The sequence below is a fragment of the Bubalus kerabau genome, chromosome 4, assembly GCF_029407905.1.
Source record: "Bubalus kerabau isolate K-KA32 ecotype Philippines breed swamp buffalo chromosome 4, PCC_UOA_SB_1v2, whole genome shotgun sequence".
NCBI lineage: Eukaryota > Metazoa > Chordata > Mammalia > Artiodactyla > Bovidae > Bubalus > Bubalus kerabau.
In genome coordinates this window covers 67,069,888-67,087,296 of record NC_073627.1, presented here as the reverse complement: position 1 = coordinate 67,087,296, position 17,409 = coordinate 67,069,888, and the positions used below count along the sequence as shown (strand labels likewise).

The 17,409-nt window shown below is 48.3% G+C and overlaps 1 protein-coding gene across 5 annotated transcripts in view; it reads right to left on the bottom strand.

Annotated features, from left to right (window-relative positions):
• Positions 1-3,544: 3,544 nt before the first annotated feature.
• CLCN3 (chloride voltage-gated channel 3) overlaps positions 3,545-17,409 on the bottom strand; it is an 85,172-nt gene continuing 71,307 nt past the window's right edge. For 3 of the 5 annotated variants that reach the window (XM_055577637.1, XM_055577638.1, XM_055577639.1), the window contains 3 exons: positions 13,982-14,198; positions 7,513-7,588; positions 3,545-6,161 (listed from right to left, as the gene is read on the bottom strand). In XM_055577637.1, coding sequence (XP_055433612.1) covers positions 6,003-6,161; positions 7,513-7,588; positions 13,982-14,198 — 452 coding nt within the window. In that variant the 3' untranslated portion in view covers positions 3,545-6,002. The remainder of the gene's footprint in view (positions 6,162-7,512; positions 7,589-13,981; positions 14,199-17,409) is intronic. The other 2 variants (XM_055577640.1, XM_055577641.1) reach the window with 1 other exon arrangement.

Sequence of the window (17,409 nt, the reverse complement as noted above, 5' to 3'; positions counted from 1 at the left end):
CAGCCACTGAGACGCAGCAGACGGGGCCTCAGTCCCATCCAGGACTAGCCCGTGCTGACAGAGGGCCCAGGCTGTGATGCAGCCCCTTCCCTGAGCGCTACCTGCAGGGTCCAGGCGCGTCTGAACGCCAAGCGATTTGTGTTAAAAACCCGACACAGTATAGAGTGTGTTAAAACATAGTCTAACCTTTGAAGCAGCACTTGAGCTCTTTCCACAGATTTGTTTAATTTCTAAGGTCCTTGTTAATGTTGCAGAAGTATTTAGAAATAGTTGTTAATGCGTTTACCTTAATCTCAAGTGTACCTTCCATTAAAATGACGCAAGCTGGCTACAAATTCTCAATTCCTTTAACCGTGCTGCTTGTTGATACAACCACTTCAAATGTAAGTTTTCTAAATTTGCCTTCTTGTGATTCAGTAATACAGATTTCAACAGGATTGCTTATCAAAGAATAAATGAAAGGGTTAAAAAAAAAAATTCAGCGTACCATCCATTCCTCACACACCTGTGTGTGTATCATCAGAAGGCGTGGTGTATCAGAACCAAAACAGGGTTTGTGCACTAGTGCCAAGAACATGGCAGTTACAATGTGAAGACTACAGCTATGAGCAGGGCTTCCTGAGAACAGGCTTGTGAAGACACTTCCAGGCTCCACGCCCAGCAGCTGTGTCTGAGGACTGCTCACACATTTTGGGAGGGGCCAGCCTTCCAAGGCAGAGAAGGCAATAGCACCCCACTCCAGTACTCCTGCCCAGAAAATCCCATGGATGGAGGAGTCTGGTAGGCTGCAGTCCATGGGGTCACGAAGAGTCAGACATGACTGAGCGACTTCACTTTCACTTTTCACTTTCCTGCACTGGAGAAGGAAATGGCAACCCACTCCAGTGTTCTTGCCTGGAGAATCCCAGGGATGGGGGAGCCTGGTGGCTGCCGTCCATGGGGTCACACACAGTCGGACACCGCCGGGAGCCGGCGAGAGACATTCCACTCGTGACAAAGGTCATGAGGAAGGAGGCTCGGCATACGCAAAGGCGGGATCGAGCCTCGGGAGTGCCCCCGGATATTCTCGAGCACCTACCCCCAAAAACCAGAGTCTGCCTACTTTATTGCTTTGTGCTCTCACCTCTGACTTTACTGGGGGCTGTCCCCCACCACCATCTCACTCTCTCTGCCAAAGAGTTAACTTACAGCTCCAATTAATAAAGTTCCTGGGCAATTAGGAGTGTTTAAATCCAAACCCCTCAGATGGCTCTCTAACTCGCCTGACAAGTTTACCCGGACACCTACAGCTATGCATACGATTGTTTACAGTCTCCCAGCCTCGAGAGGCACGGGAAGCTTAAGATATTCAAATAGCTTAGAGCCTCTCAGAGAGTTAGAAACTGTCAAGAATAAAACTAGTAAAAGATTTCATTGATGAGCCAATGCTTGTTGCCAAGTTTTCACATCCCCTGTATTGTATCCTTGAATATGTATTAATAGTTGGTATGTAGAAAAAATAAGTAGTGGCCTTGGTGTTAATAACTTTAGACCCTTAAGGTAATAAATTCTTTCCTTTGTAAACCCATTACACATCCGCTCTATAGGAATGCAATTTTATCTTCGAAAGATGGCGCCAAACCTTAAAATAATTACTCTTAGAGAAAATAAGTCTTTGTTGATAAGTCCTTGTCAGAGAAAATAAGTCTTTGTTGATAAGTCCTTGTCAAGAGTCATAAAATGTTAATAGGCCTTCTGGCCAGATGATGTAAATCACCTAAACCATTTGTATACGATAAATTTGCAGGAAAGAAACCCTGGTTTTTGATAAGCATCAAAGACTGCTGACTTTGCATCCCCTATTATCCTCTATGTGTAACTTAGGGTATATAAGCCCCTGTTGAAAATAAAGCTATGGGCCTTGCTCGCCAAAGCTTGGTCTCCCCATGTCATTCTTCCCCTCAATTTTCAGCTGAGTGTCCATCTGGAGCGCGGATATCCTCTGCGACCATTTATTTGCCTGAGCTTCTAAGACCCACTCGAGAAGGTGTCTAAGGTGGGGCACCTTCCGCTATTCGAGAGGGCGCCTGCGGCCTCCGTGGTCAGAGCTAACCTGGTGTCACGGGTTATATTGATTTTCCGCGTAAACCAAGCCACTCAGCTTCTTTTCTCCACTGAATTTTCCTACTGAGCTATCCTCTTTTTATTATTCTTTATATCTCTAATTAACATCTGAATAGGTCGCCTAGCCGTCTCTCCTTCGAATACCCTGGATCAGCCGGGGCTGGACCTCGGCAGGACACGACTGAAGTGACTTAGCAGCAGCAGCAGCAGCAGCCTTCCAAGGACTGAGATTTGTTCATTCAAGAGCGAGCTCCTGCTAGCCCACACCAAACTTCCCCTTCTTACCTCCTTCCTGCACTGGAGGCCTGGTCCTTCAAAATTTCACCCGACATTTCCAGGTCCTTCCAGTGGCTGCTGTGGCTCCCAGGTGCCACCTGCCTTCCTGTTCATGTTCACACAGTACCTGGGTTCTTCCATGAATAAAAGCAGCTTCACCCAATTTAACAAAACCGTTACCCAACTCAGACTTAGCTAAGCTCACACCTGGAGCTTACAAACTGTCTTCCATACAACTTCTCAAGCACGTGTAGAACGATCCAGCCAAGAAAAAAGTGGAAGCGGTGAAACCTCACCGAAGACCGTGCTCTCATCTGTGTCCACATGGACTCACCCCGTGTCGCCAGCGCAGCGCTTTCTGCTCCCTGGCATCTGCGGGTCCTGTGTATGCAGACAAGCCAGCTGACACCCCAACCCTGCCAAGCCCCTGCCCTCGTCCCTCCAGCGCGAAGACCTACCTGGTGTCCTCACACCTGGCAGTGGGTCCCACCCGGGGACAGGTGCTCCTGCCCCTCCCACGGGAAGCCTTGTCAGCCCGCTGTGCACTCAACCCCTCGTCACCACGACCAGCATCCCTACCCCCGAGGCCACGTCGTGCCCCTCTCCCCCCGGCTGGGGGATTTCTGCCCGGACACTGACCAGGACAGCACAAGGCTGCCCAGGATCACATAAACACATGTGCTTGACAACCGCAACACCAACTCATGACATGTACCAGCATCTGATGCTCGTGCCCAGCAGTCCCAGGAGCACACTTGTGCTCAGTCATCGAGTGAACAGCACGAGAGCAACAAAACAAGGTGTCCTGGGCGTGTCAGGACCAGGTTCACTCCCTGGACGCCATGGATACCGCTCCACAGACTGTGTGTCTCCCCTCCCCGTACGCAGTTCAGTTTGCAAACCTCCGTGCTTGTTCTCAGAAACAGTCTGCAGGTGACTTACCTGTCTCCTTTGAGGTGTGTGGTCCCTGCACCCACACGTGTGCTGGTGCACACACCCTGCTGTCAGCCTGGGCTCTGCCGGGTCCCCACGACTCCTGCTTGCCAAGGACAGCAGTGCCTCGCGGCCCGAGAGACGCGGGACACCCCGGGAGGCTGCACGCTACCCGACACACAGCGGCCGTGACCCCGGGGCACGCTGACCGAGGGAATCAAAGGCCAAACCACACGTTGTCATATAGATTTTAATAGGTTTTCTGATTGACTCATCACAGTCACCACGTGTACTGTAATGATATGCAGCTTTACTACACTAGTATAAATAAACAGATAAATACAGCTCTAGGCAACATCGCAGATGAACAAACTAGGCATTCATGAGTCAGAACTGAACACAGTTATTAAGGAGAAGAGATGCTGACACCCTGCCCATTCTCATCATACCTTCTCAGAAAAGGCACTCCAATGAGGCTCCGCCTGCACTCCACTGGGCCGGGCACTTCCACCGCATGGTCTCCAGCTCCCCTCGTCGGGCTGACACGCAGACACACCCAACACACCAAAAGGAAAAGTGGAATGGAGTGACAGACACAACCACGAGTGTGCTGGAGGCACAGCCCGCCCCCTGCATCTCAGCAGGAAGGGCACACACTGAGGAGAGAATTGGCATCCGCCTGAGATGTCAGTGTGAAGCAGGACCCGAAATCGGAAAGTAAACAAGGGAGACAAAACACGCCACGTGTGACACGGTGCGGCCACGGAACCCGCACACTCACCGGGCCTCAGGCAAACGCACGGACGAGAGGTTGAGAGGAGACCAGCTGACCGTGGTTCAGAAAGGGCTGTCTCCACACGCTGGGAAGCAAGTGCGGAGGTGGCCGGAAGGGGGAAACAGGACACAACACTAACTGCAGGCAGAGCAGAGCTCAGGTGTCGTGGAGTTCCTAACGTCTGCTCACCTCTCAGTGGTTGTTCTCATATGGCTTCGAGATCTTATAAATCCTCAGCATCATAAAATCTTCTGTGATCTCCCAGACCTTACAGGTTTATTAAGAATCAAGAGGTGAACAATCACTTCCAAAATATAAAAACAGCTCATTGCAAGATGTGTTTCAGAAAAATGTCTGTCTCTAAAAATTCATTTTGCCTCCCAAGATGCATAATCCAGAATTTTCAGGTCGGTGCTTCAAGTGAACTGCCTTTGCTGATGTGAACTGAGACCATGATTAAGACAGGTATTTTCCAAAACCCCAAATTCCAAACACATGCGGTACATTTTCAGCCCACTGTGCAAGAAAGTGCAGCGTGGATTCAAAATGTCACTGGACACCTGGACGTGACCTCCACGAAGATTCACAAGTTCTGTTCAGATCAACATTTTAACTGCTACCTCTGCCATTCTATTGTTTTCTTTTCTGTTTAAGGTTAACATTATTTAACTTTTAATCTGCGAAACAATACATAGTGTTTCAGCTTCCAGTTAATGAGTCAAAATGGACAAGCCGGAAACACAACCCAGAGGATGGCAGTGAGAGATGAGAAAAGGTTTCCGTACACGTGTGATCACAAAGAAACAACCACACCACATCTTAGACCCTCGTTCCCACTGTAAACTTTGTTCATATCTCCATATTTCTGAGTTAGTCTATAAAAATCACATTAAAAAGGTAAAAGTATTTAAGTGTGATATTAACTGATCTGTATTTTATAAATTTTAATCCATAAAAATATAAATAAGAATGGTAAATTTTTAAGAAAGAAATATACATTTAGTGCAAGTTATGAATTACATTTCTTCTTCAGTGTCAGCAGTAAAATACCTTAAGGAAAGGGGAAGAAAAAAAAAAAACAGACTGATCTAATTTCAAGAAAAAGAAAATTCCAGTGTTTAAACATGCAACTCATAGCAGGTGCAGCTCGACACAACACTTCCTTCTTGTCACTATCAAAGCAGCATCATTTCCTTACGCTCAATGGTACTTGTGTTATAGGAGTTTTAGAAACAGAAAAATCTGCGTTAAGACCAGTTCACATTATCCATCAAGTCAGAGAGGGTGAGAAAAGCAAGAAGAACACTGTCCATCCTTATCAGTCAAGTCCCCTGTGGTGGATGCTGAACCCCTCCCCCTGCAGAGCTTCCACGGCGCCTCAGCCCCAGTTGTGGTACCAGGCTTGCCCCAAGCACCTCGTGTGGGGACACAGCACCCACTCCCTCCCTGTGACGAGACCCCGGTATGACCACGCACATCTCAATATGAGAAAGGACTGCTCCCCACGTGCACACCACTCTCAGAGGCTTGGTGACAGCTCGCGGGGGAGGGGAGAGGAGAGGAAGAAGCTCGTCCGGAATGTAGAAAGGTAATGCTTTACCTGTACAGTTCAGGAGTTAAACACAACAGTTTTGATTTAAAAAAAAAAAGGAGGGGGGGGGGGGGGGGCAAGACCTTGCAGTCTTAGAGATGGCTCAATTCAGAGGGATCCCTTCTGACAGGGGGCCTGCCGGCCTCTCCGCAGGGCCAGAGAGGACGGGGTCGGGTCAGGGCCACCTCCAGCGCTGAGCGCATGGCTGGGACGGCCCCGCACTGCTTGCCGGCGCCGGTGGGGAGGCCCGGCCACCTCCGCCGCCCCTCCCCGCACCACCGCAGCGTCGGCAAACCCGCCGCAGGAGCCGGTCCTGCCTCCGGGTCAGAGCGAGCTGCTGCTGAGCAGGCAGGCCTCCTCCCCGGCCTCCTCCCCCTCCTCCAACGCGGAGCTCAGTTGAACATGATGGAGGCGGGGTCTTGGTTTGCCGTCTGGGCCATATGACGGAGGATGTCTTTTTTTGTGATGATACCAAGGAGGCGTCTGAAAAGGACAAGCAGAAGGTTACCATTAAAAGGAAAGGAAAGGAGAAGCTAAACCCACAGCTAAATCCTTTCGGCTGACAGAAGGAGAGCAAAGCAATCAGCCCGAGTCTGTATTTTCAAACAGTATCTTGGTCGAGTAACTCAACACCCAGCAGCCATGCTCGGAGGTATAGAGCATGACGCCCCTAACCGCTCAGTGTCCCTGCCCTGAGACTGAGAACCGGACCGCGGAGGCAGAGCCTCTGAGTCACGTGAGCCAGCGCGTGAGAGAGCAGAATGCAGAACAAGAAGGGGCGCTAAGCCCACCTGAGGAGAACAGCTCCTTCCCACCAGGCTGAGAGAAGAAAACATAATGACCAAGTCCCCTTTAGAGTGCACTTTTCTTTAAAGCCAAAATTAACTGTCTTTAAAAAAACTGATTTAGAGAGTGCCCAGCGGTATGCCGAATCTTCATGAAAGCACATACAATTCAGGTAAAATGCACTTAAAATGGTCAACACAGAATTTCAATCCCAAACTTCAGAACCCCAAGAATAAATCTCTAGGATGACCCAAGTTTCTACTACAGTCATCGATGTCTTCCTTTTCTGATTTTAGTCAAAAAAGGTACAGTGCTTTTATGAAAGTCTGAGTTGTTAATGCTTACATTAAAAGGTAGGTGAAAAAAAAAAATCAAGAAGCACTCCTAGAAGATTATCACAGATGAAGCAGAAAGCAGAAGGGATGAGTAGTTACTTATTTTTCTGGCCAGTGGTTTCTTCAAAAAGGATGCATGGAGATCAGTGCTAGATTGAAGTCTACAGGGACAGGCCTCATGGAGGGGTGACAACCAGGCAAAACAGCCCAGCGTGAGACTGCCAGAGCCAGACAACTTATCAGAGAACTCAAAATCCTCTTTAGTCACGACTCCACTGGGACCCACAGCCACACGTGACCCTCAGCTGCTGCCCACACTCTAGAAACAGCCTACAGAGGGTGCTGGAGCCCAGGCCCCGGGATCTGAGGCTGTGTGGGGCGGGCGGGCCACTGAGCTGGGTAATACCACGTGTGCACACGTGGGCTTAGACTCCCCACGACACAGCCAAGACCAGGGAAGAAAGACAGGGACGGGCTTCGGGGGGCTCCTGGGTGGAGTGGGGATATCTGCTGTAGGATTGTACAGACCACACTGCCTACAGTCCTAAAGCCAAGGAGAGGCTCTGGTGGCCAGGAGGTAGGCCTGCTGCTTCCCAGGGCAGGGTGTGCACACACCCCCGTGTGAGGAGGAGGAAAGGTCTAACAAAGCTGATGGGGGAGGCAAGGGCATGGAGCCACCCCCCGCCCGGTCTGGGGAGCAGCCGCGTGATCACCAGGGGCTCGGCGCGCCGCGTCAGCTCCTCCAGGTGTGCTACCATGTTCTTCTTGGTGATGATCCCCAAGAGGCTCCTGCAACAGACCACGTGATGCTAATGACTTCGGGGGACTCGGGGAGGGGTCCTACCATCATGATACAGAGGGCTAGAAAGAGCTAAAATGTGATGGGCTTCAGAAAAATACACACAGAAGTGCTCTGAAACCCCAAGTACCACTGTATTACCTCTACTGGCTTTTGCATGTGACACGATCCTACTTTAAATACTGGTAGGTAGCTGTCCTTCTTAAATTAAAAATCAAGATTATAAAAGCTCAAAATGAAAATGACTCCAAAAAAAAGTACAAAGAAACGCCATCAATATAGAGCTGCACAACTCTGAACTGCAACTTCAAGTTCTCTCCACAGAAGAAAGTGCTTCTCATTCCTCAAGGGCCAGCCCCCGGCCCTCCTCACTGCATCCACCTTTATAATGGAAGTCAATGAATTCAACTCATCTCAGGGGGTATACACAATGGGTGTTGAGAACCTTAAAAAGCTTTCATCTTTAAATTCTGGAAGCCCCTCCAGGACACCCTGCCATCTGGCTAGGTCAGTTCTGTGTCGCACTGCCTCAGACCACCCCGGCTTCCTGAAGAACGAACTTCAGCAGGGGACCTGCTCAGTCAAGGGCTCTGGACCCACGGGAGGCTGCTTATACAGCGGTCAGTCACGGGGCAGGGAAGGCCCCCAGGGAGGGATGGGCAGGAAGCAGGCAGGGAAGGGACTGGGAAAGGCAAAAACCGCTTCTTTGCAAATGTCTTCTCATCTTTTACAACGACGCACTTATCCTTAAGAACAAAGACAAGCTGAACAGTTCTCAGAGCGTGGGAGCACGTCTCCCTCCAATAGCTCAGAACATGCCCCACATAAAATAAGCACCCACTCAGTTCTAAGAGAAACAATCACCAATTCACCTGCATATATAGTTGGAATCAAGAAAAGCGAGCATCTTGACATTAAAAGAACCCCAGTTTAATTCTTACTCGTTCTTCTCTACCTGATTACATACAGTGATTAATTTCGGTGAGTAAGTTAGTAAGCTCTGCCAAACCTCGAGGTACGCAATGAGGTCAGTCATGAATTTATTAAGGACAAAATGGCAAACTTATACATTTATAAAGTAATCTTTGTATTTACAAAGTAACGGCCATAAAAGGAGAAAATACATGTTTCCTCTCTTTAGTTACTGGAGAAAAGCAATTTCAGAGTAATAAGGACAAACTCAGTACCGCTTTATTAATTTCAGAAGTCTGGGGAAAATCAATGCAAAATCTGACTCCCGTAAAAGATGATTTTGTTCCTTGGGGCGCACAATGCTGTAAGAGCAATAAAGCTCGACCAGCACCCTGCCCCAAGGTATCTGTGTCCAGAAACACAGGCCCAGAAGCCCCTCTGCCCCCTGGCTTCCTCCCCCAAAGGTGCATGTTTGGAAAACCATGTTTACTGTCCGCCCCGTGTGCGAAGCTCCACAGTAAAGAAGCCTCTACAGCATTTGATCCAACACTTTCCTGACCCACACGGCCACAGAACTCGTTCTGAGCAGTTCCTGTGAACGTCCTGCTGGTTCCACCAAAGCTGAAGGATTCTGAGAGATTCTGCTTACCAGAACACGAAACATGGGCAAGACCCTCCCCCCAACCTCGTTTTCTCCTTTCATCTGCACATCTGGATTCTTCAAGTCTTCTTCCCCCAAACACACAGCTGTTTTCCACCTCTAAGGACTCAGTAAGAAACCCTAACATGTTGACCATTAGACTCTCCACTAAAATGCAGAAGACAAGCGCTCTCTTCTTATATCAACCTATTTTCCTTAAAGGACAAAAATAAGGAAAATGTAATTACGGCACCTCCCACCCCAAGCTGTCTTGTAAAAAGGCAGGCTCAAGCAAGAACCTGATCTGTCCGCCCTGACCAGCGCCCTCCACTCACTCCTCTCTAGCGCCTGTGCCACTCAACAACCTGGCAGGGTCAGTGGAGTGCACGGCAGTAACGAACGCCAGGGCCTGGGATGTGCTTCACCAGGACTGCGCAAGGACACGCCCACTGTCACGACTGGGGAGGACCAGCCACGGGAGGCACAGAGAGCAACACGGAGCAGGTCAGAGTTGAGGACGACCCGGCCTGGCTTCCGACTGAGCCGTTTATTACTAAAGGGACCCCCACCCGTAAAGCTTTCGAAAAGGTACTCCATTTAGCGTCTACTTATTAAGCTTTTAAACAATGAAGTTTGGTACCATTATTCTTTAAACAACCCTAAACAAAAGAAAACAGCTATTCTGCTGACATACATCTCTTCTCCCATCAGTATCTGTGATATCTGATCATCCAACGCCCTGCCCATCACTGAAGATAAGCCTGAGGGTAAAACTGCCTTGCACACCAGTTATAAACCTGGAGGCTCACACCCAATAGACTTGTTTGGTCGATGGCCATTTATCTTTCATTAGTTGTAAAATAATGTAACGTAAAATCCAGATTTCTGACGACACATCAATAACTACAAGATATGCCCCACATGAACAAACCCAGGTTTACGCTGTCACCTGACAGCCGACATGCAGTTCACCCCAGTTCCCAACCTTCCTGCCCCAGCCTTTCTGGAGCCTCTGCTACGCTCAACCCCAGGCCAGCTGATGCCCATTAACTGGAGGAAACCACAAAGTGGGAGGATTTCCCCCTACTTTCTCATTTCCCTATGGTTACACTAAAATAAATGGAACAAAAATAATCCTTAGAAAACCTCAAAAGTCTCATTTTAGGGAAGGGATGTAAGAGGAAAGCTGTGAGAATCTGCTTTTCTCCCCCACAGGGAGTTGGAGAGGAGAAAAACCTTAATTTGAAGCAACTAATCATGAACATGAAAAATACAGTCAACTAATATTTGCAGAAAACCAACCATGTGCAAAATTTAGTGCCAAATAGCCTAGGAGGCCAAACCACATGCCTGTAGCTACATAAGCTCATGGTCTGGTGCCACGACTCCAAGTGTGAGGCACATAAACCAACCTTAGCAGTCCACTCAGTCATATTTGACCACTGGTTACTAAGTCAAAATGAGTCAACTCAGTCATCGCATATATACACGCACAAACATGGCTTTGCAAACATGGGATGCTGGTTTAAAAACTAAAATTCAAACATTCAAATGCAGCAGTATCACTATGTGATGAACAGCGAAACTGTAAGTGTCATCGTGTCACACGGGACCAAGAGAGCCTTTATACTGAAGAGAGACACTTGAGCACGTTAACACTGAAGGAAAATTATTTTATAGGATAATGTGAAAATATCTATTAAATTTTCAATGCATTAACTTTCAAATTTTTCACTTTTAGGACTTTATTCTTCAGATCAGTTTTGTTCAGTCACTCAGTCGTGTTGACTCTTTGTGACCCCATGGACTACAACATGCCAGGCTTCCCTGTCCATCGCCAACTCCTGGAGCTTGCTCATGCCCATCATGTCAGTGATGCCATCCAACCATCTCATCAACTGTCGTCCCCTTCTCCTCCTGCCCTCAATCTTTCCCAGCATCAGGGTCTTTTCCAGTGAGTCAGTGCTTCATATCAGGTGGCCAAAGTATTTGAGCTTCAGCTTCAGCATCAGTCCTTCCAATGAATATTCAGGACTGATTTCCTTTAGGATGGACGGGTTGGATCTCCTTGCAGTCCAAGGGACTCTCAAGAGTCTTCTCCAAAAAAAAAAAAGTCTTCTCCAACACCACAGTTTAAAAGCCTCGATTCTTCGGCGCTCAGACTTCTTTATAATCCAACTCTCACATCCATGCACGACTACTGGAAAAACCATAGCTTTGACTAGACGGACCTTTGTTGGCAAAGTAATGTCTCTGCTTTTTAATATGCTGTCTAGGTTGGTCATAGCTTTTCTTCCAAGGAGCAAGCTTCTTTTAATTTCATGGCTGCAGTCACCATCTGCAGTGATTTTGGAGTCCAGGAAAATAAAGTCTCTCACTATTTCCATTGTTTCCCCATCTATTTGCCATGAAGTGATGGGACCAGATGCCATGATCTTAGTTTTTTTAATGCTGAGTTTTAAGCCAGCTTTTTTACTCTCTTCTTTCACTTTCATCAAGAGGCTCTTTAGTTCTTCGCCATTAGGGTGGTGTCATCTGCATATCTGAGGTTATTGACATTTCTCTCAGCTATTTCTTCCTGCATATTCTTCAGATATGCATATGTAAATTAGTACATACGAATGTTCACTGAATATTCTTTGTAACAGTATAATTCAAGAGAATGGTTACAGTCAACTAGAAGGCAGGACAATGAACTGACCATAATCCTTGGCAAGGCTGTAAGCTCTCGGCATCCTGCCCACCATCATTTGCTCACTGTTATCACACTGACTACTACCTATTTCCTGTTCTCCCCTTTCGTGAGCAGTATTATTATGGTTGTTTTGTTATTTCTCATCAATGCAGTCTGAGGGCATTTGAACCAGAAAACTTGCCCTTTGGTTTCCAGAACAGTGAACATTCCTTCAAGGCTAAAGACACTTTGGACTGTGAACATCAAGCCGGGTGCAGTGGCTGAGGAAGACCATGGAGCTCTTTCATAAGAAGGATAAGGGTTATGATGTGGCAGGAAGAGTGTGCACAGATGAGTATTTTAGTCGCCCAAGGAGTCTAGACTACCTGATGTCAATTCTCAGCCTTTCTATTATTAGCACACTCTGAGAGTTTTAAATATTAAATTATGCGACGACGCTCGTATCTAGAGGCCACATGGCACCATTCTGGGGGGCGATATGTACGCAGAAGTTGCAGGGTAGGTCTCTGTGGAGAACTCCTTGGAGGAAGAGCCGACAGAGACGGCACCGGTAAGCCTGCAACGCCCTGAGCTGACCAGCCATCCTGCAAGCTCAGAGCAACCACAGAGAGCCAAGGAAGCCCTGGGACTTTGTTCTGGACACCCTGAACCCACCACCACTCCCAGCAACTATCTTGCCGGGCTTGGCAAGAGTACCTCGACTCTATCATATAATAAAAAGAAAACCCTTATCTTGGGAAAAAACAAAAAGAGAACTCCCTGCCCTTGATCAAGAGCTCATCCCTCCATTGATTCCTCCCTGCTTCCTGGAGTTACCTTCAGTGGCTAGCACAGTGCAAATACTAGCCATGAGTCACACTCTCTAGCTTCTATTTGTATTCCAGACCCTTATGGGCTAATACATTATCCAAGAAATCACGGCACTTTCCTGGTGGTCCAGTGTTGAAGCCTCTACTGCCAATGCAGAGGGCATGGGTCCCATCCCTGGTTGGGGAACTGAGATCTCACATACCACACAGTATGGCCAAAAACAAACAAAAAAAGAAATCACAAAGAAAGAGATGGACTCTACTGGTCAACAATCACATCAAACAGCAAGAGGCAGGACTTCTGAGCTGGGGGGCTACTGCTCCTGGGACTACCTGTGCTGACCACCGGCCTGGGCACAGCGTCCCACTTGGATGACCACCTCCATCCAGAGGGGCCGCAGGGGGGCTGCAGCCAGAGGCGCCCACCTCCTGCCGTCCCCTAGAGAGGGCCTGCCTATTCTGTCTGCGCAGGATGGCTGTGGGACTGCTGGGTCCTCCCGTGTGCAGGGTCTCCAGCAGTCTCACATGGTGCGGGCCAACTGCCCCACCTACTCCACCCAGCCTCGCTGTCCTCAGCCTTCAGGTGCGGGCTCCAAGCAGAAAGAGCAGCGTGGTGGGAACCAGGGGGCCGGAGAGAAAGGGCGGCAGGGAGGCACACCGCAGGCCCGGGGTGGGGAGCGGCGCCAGGCAGCAGGCTGTCGTCAGGGCCAGAGGCGCAGTGTCTCCCTGCTCCCCAACTCCCACCAGACCATACTTCCCCAAACTCCCACGTGGAGAAACACGGCCAGGTTATGTGCGAAGGGCAGAAAACCAATGTGTGCATTTTAAATACATAAGTGTTTATCTGCCAGACTGTATTCACAGGATTTGCAGATGGAGACTGTAGAAAAATGGAAACAGAGCATTTGCAAAAGGCTTTCAGCTAATCCACCAACTTTGTCTAATTATACACAATTTCCCTCACCACACAATTAATCAAACAGTAAACAGCCAGCTATTCAGAAAGTTATTACTGTCCTAGAGACAGACACTCTGACCATGAAATATCTACAAGAACAGGCTGCTGCAGTGCTCCATGCAGTGGGGTCCACTGCTCTCCGAGAAGGGACCCGTCAGCTTGGAGGCCCCCCAGTCCCTCTGCGACCCCCTAGGACACATCACCTCCCTGCAGCCCTGAAGCGTTCCTGGTTCAGCAGAGACCTGGCAGTCAACACTTCGCCCACCCTTGGTAAGTGGGACTCTGAGGGGCTAATCCTGAACGGCAGACCTCCCCCGGGGGCCCCCCACCTGACCCCAAGGGCCCCGCACGTGAGGGGGACACACCCACCCGTTGTGCGTGACGAGGCACTGCCGCAGGCCCAGCTTCCGGAAGATGTCCACCACGATCTCCATGGGTGTGTGGTCTGTCACCGTGAACGGGCTCATGTCCAGGATGCTGCGGAGCTTCAGCGGCCGGGGGCTCTCGGCCGGCAGGGACGGGGTGTGCTGCGCGAAGCACACACGCGAGCTGCCCACAATCCCCTCCTGCTTTTTCCGGGCACTTTCTACAGAGACAGAGAAGACCACCCATTACACACTGACAGGGCTCCTTCTGTTTTAATAGTGACCTGCTTATTCACAGCCTTAACAAACATATCCTTTAGACCTCTTCATTTTTTCCTCTCTTCCTAACCAAGAAAAAAAACCCACTGAAAAGCTATTTCGTGATCTCCTGTACTCAACAGAATCAGAATCCACTAATAACAAATCATCTTTGTGCAAATAAAATATTTTTGATGTAATCATTAGCACAGCATGATTTTCACTGCTGCTGTCTAACACTGACGGACCAGGAAGCGTGCTGGGACCATGGGACCTGACACCTGCACAAGCAATGAGACAGCCCTCACTAAGGGAGCCTCCCCTCCAGGGCCCACCCGTGCCAGATCCACAGAGAACTCCAGCCTCCGGCCAGGACCGCACTGTCTGTCCTCTGCTGTGAACCAGCTAGTTCGTTCTCTTTTCTGGCATTCAAGCTTAATGTTCTTGGTGAGCCCTGAGTGGGGTGAAACTATTCATACAGTCACGTTCCTGAAGGACACCGGCCAACTTTCAGGGCTTATCTGTGAAGGCCGTGAATTCCTGCTCCTGGGGCCCCGCTGCCGGTGCTTCGGCCTTGTGTCTGCTTCCTCTGCCACCTCTCAATGTGCGAGACAGGACGTGGCCAGGAGGCAGAGCACTGCCGAGGAAGAATGCAGGCCACGGGGCGGGAGGAGGAAACCCACAAAAGGGAGAGCATACACAGGGAAAATGAAAACGCTCGTGTTCCTGCTGCTGAGTCAGTGTGAATTCAAAACTGCGTACACATTTGGTATCTGTCATAACTGAACATTATTTTGAACAGAAATTTTGCTACAAAAACATTTAAACAAACATACTAAGCATCAGTCCTGCATGAACAGTGAGCACAACTCGTAGACACAAGCTGCAACCCTTTCCACTCTTCCTGATCACTAAAGCCCAGCTTCACCATGCGGTAACGCCCAGCAGGGTTCTAACACTGGGACTCCCGAGCACACCTCGAAAGCATGAGGAAGACACAGGGGAGAAGAAAGCCTCTTAGCAACTGACATAAATGACTTCTGAAAACTGCTTGTTGAGCTGCTGTCAGCCCAAGGAAGCATCAGGTTACTGGCCCATCATGAATGACAGTCATTTGAGTGCTTTTAGAAAGCTAACCCCAATGGTCAACCTGAAACCTTAACTGAGCACATATTATACCATCAGTGCACCAAGCAGAAGGACTGCTTAAATATACATCCAATGATAACACAATCCCAGAAGAGTTTAGAAAAACACTATTGATGACTATAATTCATTTACTTTTTTCCTGGAACTATGGGCCTTTACACCTGCACAAGCAAGGAGACAGCCCTTACTAAGGGACACAGAGGCACACGCCTAGGGAGTCCATCTGGGACTCTAATGTGTTGTCTGAAGAACACCACTTTTATATGAAGGCCGGCATTATTCACACAAGCACACTTACTGAACACGTACTAAGTGCCAGGACACCTAAATTTGGTTTTTGGGGGAAAAAAAATTGTTTTTGAATGTCATTCAAAGGCTTTTGAAGCAGAAATCATCATCTGAGTTTTGACAGGATTCACTTTTTTTTTAAGGAGTGCATGCAGATACAGAGTTACACTTCCAGGGGAAGGGCTTACTTGTATTAATTTAGGAAACAAACAGGTCTCTATATTCATAGCATGGTGCTTCAACTACCTGAGCAGGTACAAGGCTCATTTTAACTCCTACAAAGAGATACACAAGAGACTAGTCCAGGGACCAGCGTTTGGATTCCTGAGTAAGCACCATTTCACAGTCTGGGGTTGGTAACCCTGCTGTGGGGAGAGCCTGAGCAGGGTCTCCCCCAGGTGCGCTAAAGCTTTACTCGGCACAGAAGCTCCTGAGGGGGCGGGAGAGCCGTGCGGCGAGGGGGCAGCCTGCCCCTGTGCCCCACCTTTCTGACCCTGGTCACTCTGTCCATGCCATTCAAGTTCTCACACATGAACAGTCTCCCTGTAAAACCCACAGTTCCTAGTACACAAACGGAAAGGAGCAGGTCCACTTTTACACCCTAAGGTGGAAAACAGAAAAGACAATTCCATTCACACTATAAGTACTGTTAAATATATGCTTCATTTTGCTTTTTATTTACTTCTTTATTAGTATTTTGGTCACACCACAGGGTATGTGGGATCTAGTTCCCTGACCAGGGATCGAACCTGGGCCCCCTGAATTGGCAGCATGCAGTCTTAACCACTGGGCCACCAGGGAAGTCCTGTGCTTCATTTTAAAGAAACACACAACATCATGCCTTACTAATACATCTGGACCCAGAAAGGCAGGAGGCTTGTCTCTCCATTTGGACTAAACTTGAACACAGTAAACTGCTGTTCACTCCTGGTGAGGGCATGTGGCAGAACCACGACTTAGAGTCTGAAAATATCTTACGAAATTACACGTGTGTCGCTCTCTGACTCAACAACTCCATTTCCAGTATTTGCCTACTTCTGTGCACAGAGAAAACATCAACTGCATGAGGTTATCAGCTGTGTGAGGAAGCAGTGTTTATCGCAGCAGAAGAAGGGAAACATCTTAAGCGCCCCTCAGCGGGAAGCTGACTTATAATCACAATGGATTTCATGGCACCTCCACCCAGTGGCGCTAAAGCTGCTGAAGATAAAACATGGTCTGGAGAGAGGCGCAAGAACACACTGTCCAGTGGAAAAGATGAGACACAGAACAGTGCACGATACAATCTGCTGCTGAAGAAAAAAAGGGAAAAACACACACACTGATGTACCTGAGTACAGAATGCTGCCCACAGACACGGCGGGAGCACGCAAGTGCCTGCCTGCAGAGGAAACCGGTGACCATGGCGTCACAGGTGAGAGGTTTTCACTGTATGTTTAACCTTCTTGAATTTGAACTTTGTGTGTGTACTGTCTACACATAGACTTAAAAAAACAGTTTTAATGAAAATAACATAAAAATGGGGAATTTATAAACAAATCTGGGGAAAAGTGGTCTTTTAAATCTTGAGTTTTCCTATCTCCAGACACAAGACAGCTCATGACTGACTTCAGCATTCTTTCTTGCTAAAGTCTTTTTAGAAGTATCTTATATAAATATATATAAACAATGTATTATCTTATATAAATATATTGAACTACATACTATATCTTACATAAATATAAACTACATACTATA